Here is a 7,735-nt window from a genome sequence, read left to right on the forward strand (position 1 = left end):
CGCCTGATCTGTCTGAGCTGTCTAATTCTCAAAATACGTCACAAATGTTCAATCTTGAAACTGTCTTAGTTATGATCATGCCAGAGCATGGAAGACCCTCATCCGGCTAGTAGTGCCCTTTGCGGGTTTTCGCTAACTGACCTCTCTCATTTGTCTAATCACTGTCGCCTTACAGTGACCATACGGGTTTTCACCGATAAGACTCTCTCATTTCTTTTTCTTTTTTTTTTACTAATATACGACACGCAGAAGGTTGGCTGATTCCCCTGACATGGGGACTTCAAGTATTCTCAAAGATCGATCAGAATTTCTTAACAGGAAAAGGCGAAAGGAACCTTGAACTGAATTACAACCTTTGGAACTGTTTCTATAGGAAAAATCGTAAGATAAAAACAAACTTCTGCCCCTGTTTTGGAGTGTTGGGAATATGGATTTTTGTTACAGCAGGACCGAACCCAGGGTAAGGCTGCCTACGTATCTTTTCGGAATCAGGTCGGACGTAGTTCAGTGACTCAAAAAATTTGTTCAATGACTCAGAATTTGTTTTTTTTTTTTTTAAGTACACATGTTCCAAAAAGTGGAAAACAAGGAAGAAGAAAAATACAACTTAAATGGGGTAACAAAAGGGTGACACTTGCTTGGAATAGCTAGCAATGGTATCCTTCGTCATCTCGATCTAAGAAAATCATGCGCGAAAGTTCCACAGTGGGTAAATATCAGACATAATATCTTTTGACAGCATCTGCATTAATAGTCATGTCTGGTACCCGTCCTTCTTCATCTACCAAGTGTAAAGCCCATTTTGGTAATACTTTCTTGATGATGTAGGGTCCTTTCCAGTTTGGGGTGAACTTTCCTTTAGCTTCTACTTGGTGTGGAAGAACGCGTTTCAGAACGAGTTGGCCTAACTCGAATTGCCTTGGACGCACTTTCTTGTTGTAAGCACGTGCCATTCTTTGCTAGTATAACTGGCCAAAGCACACTGCTACTTGACGTTTCTCATCAATCAACATTAGCTGCTCTAATCGGGTCTTTACCCATTCTGCATCTTTAATCTTCGACTCCACAATGATTCGAAGAGAGGGAATTTCGACTTCAGCCTGTATTACAGCTTCCGTCTCATATACCAACAGATAAGAAGTTGCACCAACAGATATGCGAGCAGTTGTGCGGTATCCCAAAAGAGCAAAAGGCAACTTTTCATGCCATTGTCTCGAACCTTGGATCAATTTCCTAAGAATATTCTTGATGTTCTTGTTCGCTACTTCAACGGCTCCATTGGCTTTTCGCCGGTAAGGGGTAGAATGGAGATGCATAATTTTAAATCGCTCGCATACCTCCTTCATCAAATGACTATTGAGATTGGCTGCATTGTCAGTGATGATGGTATTTGGGATACCAAAGCAGCAAATGATGTTGGAATGAACAAAGTCTACCACTGCTTTCTTGGTGAATGCTTTGAAAATGACGGCCTTCACCCACTTGGTGAAGTAATCAATTGCAACCACAATGAATCTATGCCCATTTGTAGCCTTTGGCTCAATTGGCCCAATAACATCCATTCCCCAAGCAACGAAAGGCCAAGGAGATGTCATGTGATGCAACTCTGAAGGTGGCGAGTGAATCAGGTCACCATGAATCTGGCATTGGTGATACTTGCGAACAAAACTGAAGCAATCTCGCACCATTATAAGCCAATAATACCCTACCCGTAGAATCTTCTTTGCCAAAACATATCCATTCATGTGAGGTCCGCACACCCCTGAATACACTTCACTCATGATCCGCTCAACTTCTGTGGCATCTGCGCATCTCAATAAGTTCAAATCTGGGGTCCTTTTGTACAAAATTTCCCCATTCAGGAAGAAACCGTTGACGAGCCTCCTTATAGTTCTTTTTTGATCTCACTTGGCGTGCTCTGGGTATTCTCTCGTTTTCAGGAATCGCTTTATGTCATGATACCATGGTTCACCATCTGGTTATGTCTCAATTGTAGTGCAGTAACCGTGTTGATTCCGAACTTAGATTTCTAGTGGATCGATGTGGGTGCTTCCAGGATAAGGGAGCATCGAGGCTAAACTAGCCAAAGCATCGGCTAGCTGGTTATGAAACCTGGTAATGTACCTGAACTCGATGGATTTGAATCTTTTGCTCAAATCTTGTACACATTGTCTGTATGGAATAAGCTTGATGTCTTGAGTCTCCCATTCACCTTGGGCTTGCCGGATAAGCAAGTCAGAATCTCCTATAACCAATAGTTCATGCACATCCAGATCGAGGGCCATTTTCAAACCCATGATACATGCTTCGTATTCTGTCGTATTATTGGTACAGAAGAACCGAAGTTGGGTTGTTGCAGGGTAATACTGTCCAATAGGTGAGATGAGGATTTCCCCGATCCCAACTCTTTTGATATTGACAGCTCCATCAAAATACATTTTCCATAGAGGGTTGTCGTATGGAACTACTTCCTCTATTGAGTTAACCTCTTCGTATGGGAAGTATGTGGTAAGTGGCTTCTACTCATCATCAACTGGATTCTCTGCCAAATGATCGGCCAGAGCCTGTGCTTTCATCGCGGTGCGAGTGACATAGATGATGTCGAACTCTGTGAGCAGGATTTGCCATTTTGCGAGCCTACCAGTGGGCATTGGCTTTTGGAAGATATACTTTAGAGGATCCATTCTGGATATGAGGTAAGTGGTATAGGCGAAAAGATAATGTCTCAACTTCTGAGCGGCCCAAGTCAAGGCACAACATGTCCTTTCTAAAAAGGTGTACTTAACCTCATAATTGGTGAACTTCTTGCTCAAATAATATATTGCTTGTTCCTTTTTGCCTATCGCCTCATGTTTCCCCAGAACGCATCCAAAGGAATTATCTATCACCGATAGATATAAAAACAAAGGCCTACCAGGTTCAGGAGGTGGGACCAGTACAGGGGGTTTTGATAGATAATCTTTGATCCTGTCAAAAGCATTTTGGCAATCGTCTGTCCACTGGATTGCAGCATCCTTATTCAGCAACTTAAAGATGGGCTCGCACGTGGTTGTGAGCTGAGCAATGAACCTACTGATGTAGTTCAACCTTCCAAGCAAACTCATGACCTCCTTATTGTTCTTCGGGGGTGGCAGATCTCGAATGGACTTTATCTTAGATGGATCCAATTTGATGTCTCTCCTACTGACTGTAAAACTGAGGAGTTTTCCAGATGGAACTCCAAACACACATTTGGCTGGATTGAGCTTAAGGTCATACCTTCGAAGCTGTTCGAAGAACCTTTTCAAATCATTCACGTGGTCAGCCTGTGTCTTTGATTTTATTATGACATCATCGACATATACTTCAATCTCTTTGTGCATCATGTCATGAAAAATGGTGGTCATGACCCTCATGTAAGTTGCCCCTGCATTCTTTAAACCGAATGGCATGACCCTGTAACAATAGGTACCCCACGGAGTGGTGAAAGCGGTCTTTTCTGCATCACCCTCATCCATTAGAATCTGGTGGTACCCAGCATAGCAATCCACGAACGACTGTATCTCATGCTTTGCGCAATTATCTACAAGAATATGGATGTTCGGCAAAGGAAAATTATCCTTCGGACTTGCTTTGTTCAGGTCTTTGTAGTCAACACAGACTCTAGTTTTTCCATCTTTCTTTGGCATGGGAACAACATTTTCCACCTAGGTGGTGTATCGTACGGCTCTGATAACATTGGCACTCAATTGCTTCATTACTTCCTCTTTGATTTTATCACTCATGTCCGTTTTAAATTTTTGCTGCTTCTGTTGGACTAGTGGAAAATCAGGATACGTGGGAAGCTTATGAACCACTAAATCGACGCTTAAACCAGGCATGTCATCATAACACCAGGCACACACATCTCTGTACTCAAATAAAAGTAAAATCAAGGCATCTCTGGTTTTTTGTTCAGTGTGAATGCTTATCTTTGTTTCTCTGACTTCTTCATGACCTCCGATATTAATTGGCTCAGTTTCATTGAGGTTGGGCCTAGACTTGTTTTCAAATTGTTCCAACTCTCTTTTTATTTCATCAAAAACCTTATCTTCACCATATTCGACCTCTTGATGCATTATTTTGAAATTAGACACCTTTTTGAGATCTGGGCGTGAATTTCGCATGCATGTCATGTTATTGAAGCTGGCATTAACAAAACTGAAATGGAAATAAAATGGCAGGAATTAGGAAAAGGAAAAGATACAAAATATGAAACTGAACTGCATTTCATTGAATTTGAAAGGATAGAAGGGTTAACGTCAAAGTAAAACAATCATACTAAGATATTTGGATTACAACCCTGAAAGTAGTCCAAAGTACAAAAGAAAGAAGCTGCAAAAGTCAACTACCAAGACTCATTCCTTGTGGGGAGAGGAGTTGCTTCCCAGTTATTGAGCATAGTTTCTGGGCCAATTAGTTGCATATCGGCATGACTAGTGCCTTCACCAGCCTGGATCATATTCACTTCAGAAAACATCTGGCTGAGGCCATGGAAAATTTCATCAATGTTTGCATGCGCCGAGGAATTTTGACCATGTTTGAATCGTGGCTTGACAAAAGTGCAGAAGATGTAAGGGATAGGTTGCTGCAAGACACCCCCCCCCCCCATACTTTTTGCGGTGCTTGGCTTTGTCTTCGTCTGCTTGTGTTGGCCTGAAGCCTAAACCAAAAGTACCTATGTTACTGAACGGAGAAATGGGTTCTGAAATTCCTTGCAATGATCGCCCCAAACCTTTTCCTGGCTCATAACCTTGTCTCATCATAAGTGCAGCCACCATTATAGATGTGGCAGAGAGACGCGGATGTAGAATGGGTTTTCCTTCCTCAACATGGTCCACAGCAACCACTTCGAAAGCCTGATAGATAATAGACTCACTTCCTTCCTTGGCCTTAATACATGGGATTAATGAGTCTTTATAAATGGATGACTCGTCTTCTCCGTGAACAATAATTTCTTACATATTGTGCTCGAATTTGAGCATCTGATGCAAGGTGGATAGCACAGCTCGGGCCATATGGATCCATGGCCTTCCAAGAAGAAAGTTATAAGAAGTTTCCATGTCCACTAATTGGAAGACAATTTCAAAATCAACAGACCCAATCGTCATGGTGAGGTTGATCTCCCCAATGGTATCTCTCGCCGAGCCATCAAAAGTCCAGATGCGAACATTGCTGGGTCGGATCCTGTCTGTATTAATCTTCATACTTTGCAAGGTAGAGAGAGGGGCATACATCTACACTCGATCCTCCATCAACCATGACTCGCTTCACATAATGCCCCTCACATTTGACAATCAAGTGCAAAGCCCTATTGTGACCGGATCCCTCCTCAGGAAGTTTATCATCAGAAAAGGAAATTTTGTTCACCTCAAAAAATCTATTGGCCATCTTCTCTAACTGATTCACGGTGGCATTCTCTGAGACATGTGCCTCATTCAGGATTTTGATTAGTACACGGGCATGCTCTCATGAGTGTATGAGCAGAGATAACAGAGAGATTTGGGCAGGAGTCTTTCTCAGCTGGTCAATGATTGAGTAATCCTGAACTTTCATATTTTTCAAAAATTCCTCCGTTTCTTCTTAAGTGACCGGTTTCTTTATTGGCATTTGACCTTCTCTGATTTGCTTAGCCTTCCTCAACTCTTCTGGAGAGTAACACCTCCCTGATCGAGTCAAACCTCCAGTTTCCCCCACTTCTTCTATGATTTCCTTGCCTTTGTAGGTTACTACAGTTTTGTTGTGGTTCCAAGGGATGGTTTTCGTATTTGTTGCACGGGGTTGTGTTTCAGGCTTGATTATGATCGGTTCTATTGTACCCATCGTATTGCCCTGATTCTGCTTTGTGATGGGGTGACCTCCAAGGACGTATAACTTTGGGTTTGGAACATTGGAGCAAACTTCCAACCTCGAGATTTTTGGAACAAATAAAGTTGCCCTCTCTGAGCTCTATGCGCCTTTCACAATCAACGGTGCATCTAGGCTTGGACTTACTTCCAGTTTGGTTCACTCTTGAATTGTTACCACTGTCATTTCTGCTCGGCCAATCATTCCCACAAAATGAACATCATTGTGTACTAGCAATAGGTTATTGGTCACATAAGGAGGGTCCTCGCCATTCGTGACTACAACCAATTTTTCAACAATAAGTCTTTCTATGGCTCTTTTCAGGGTCCAACAGTCATCAGTGCTATGCCCCGGAGCACCTGAATGATATTCACATCTAGCATTTGCTTGAAATCCGTGTGAATTGGGATGCATATGGTGGAGAGCGATGGGCCCAATCACGCCCATCTGCTTCAATTCTGGAACAGACTAGAGTATGATTCAGCCAATGGAGTAAATTTTTCCACCGGCCTCTGCTCTCGACCATAATCCTGCCTAGGACCAGCATTGTAGGGTGCCCGGAAATTTTGCTGCTGAGGTCGGGGTAATCTTGGAACTGGTGCCCATACCTGTTGATTAGGAGGGCGAGCATATGATTGAGCATTAAACACTGAATATTATGGCGGTCACACAGAGTACTGAGGAATTAGCGGGGGATAGTAATGTTGAGGGTAGCTGGATTGCCCCTGCTGAACTTGTACATAAGAGTGTGATGCCCCTCTTTGAACTTCCCTGGATCCTGAAGTCATCATGGACCCTTCGTCTCTCTTCTTTCTATTTGCCAAACTTCCCGACCCACTTTGGATAGCTTGGGTGGTGGCGTTGAGAGCAGCTTGACTTACAATTCTACCAGTCTTGAGGCCATTTTCGACCATTTCTCCTATTTTTATTGCTTCTGCAAAAGGTCTGCCCATTGCGGGCATCATGTTCTGAAAGTAATCAGGCTCTTGGGCCTCCAAAAAAATAGTGATCAACTCATGGTTATCCATGGGTGGCTTAACTCTAGCTACTTGCTCCCTCCACTTGATCGCATACTCCCTAAAGCTTTTAGTCGGCTTTTTCTTCATATTGGACAGGGAATTGCGATCCGACGCAATATCTATGTTGTATTGAAATTGTTTGATGAAGGCTTGGGCCATGTCGTCCCAGACATGCCATTGAGATATATCTTGGTCAATGAACCATTCGGAGGCTACCCCCACAAGACTTTCTCCAAAATAATCCATCAGCAATTCTTCTTTTCCACCTGCACCCCTCAGTTGGTTGCAGTACCTTTTCAAATGGGTGATAGGGTCGCCGTGAACATCATACTTCTCGAATTTTGGGGTCTTGAACCCTGGTGGCAAATGAATGTGAGGGAACATGCATAAATCATTGAACGAAACACTTTTGTGACCCCCTAGTCCTTGTATGTTCTTTATGTTCTTTTCAAGACTTTTCATTTTCCTGGCTATCTCATCCGACTCAACCGTCTTGGTAGGCTTTTCATCTTTCGCTGGTGGCTCATACTGAGGAGTCTGATTATATGGAGTCGAGACCATGAAAGCCATGTTTGGAGAGTAGTATTAGCCATCATAAGCATGAGATGGTGGCTCGTTGATTGGCCTTGTCACAGGATGTGGAGGCGGGATTGTGTATGCCGACGCGCCAGACACGACTAGAGGAGTGTTCCTGACCGGTGCGACTGGAGGTCGCACATTAGAGGTACCGGGAGCAATGTGGAGGCTGTAGTTTGGCACATACCCTGGTGGTAGGATGTGGTCGCTCATTGCATGGGGCGGTGGTTGAGTATCCAGGGGTACGGTGGAAGTTCCCTTTGAGGGACCACAGG

The 7,735-nt window shown here is 43.3% G+C and overlaps 1 protein-coding gene across 1 annotated transcript; it reads right to left on the bottom strand.

Annotated features, from left to right (window-relative positions):
- Window positions 1–959: 959 nt before the first annotated feature.
- On the bottom strand, window positions 960–7,454 carry LOC138901728 (uncharacterized). The gene is made up of 5 exons (XM_070189511.1): window positions 7,056–7,454; window positions 3,108–3,305; window positions 2,787–2,999; window positions 1,400–1,640; window positions 960–1,282 (listed from the first exon to the last, which is right to left on the bottom strand). Exons 1-5 carry the CDS (start codon window positions 7,452–7,454, stop codon window positions 960–962), a joined length of 1,374 nt encoding a protein of 457 aa, XP_070045612.1.
- Window positions 7,455–7,735: the final 281 nt, after the last annotated feature.

The sequence above is a fragment of the Nicotiana tomentosiformis genome, chromosome 11, assembly GCF_000390325.3.
Source record: "Nicotiana tomentosiformis chromosome 11, ASM39032v3, whole genome shotgun sequence".
Taxonomy (NCBI): Eukaryota; Viridiplantae; Streptophyta; class Magnoliopsida; order Solanales; family Solanaceae; genus Nicotiana; species Nicotiana tomentosiformis.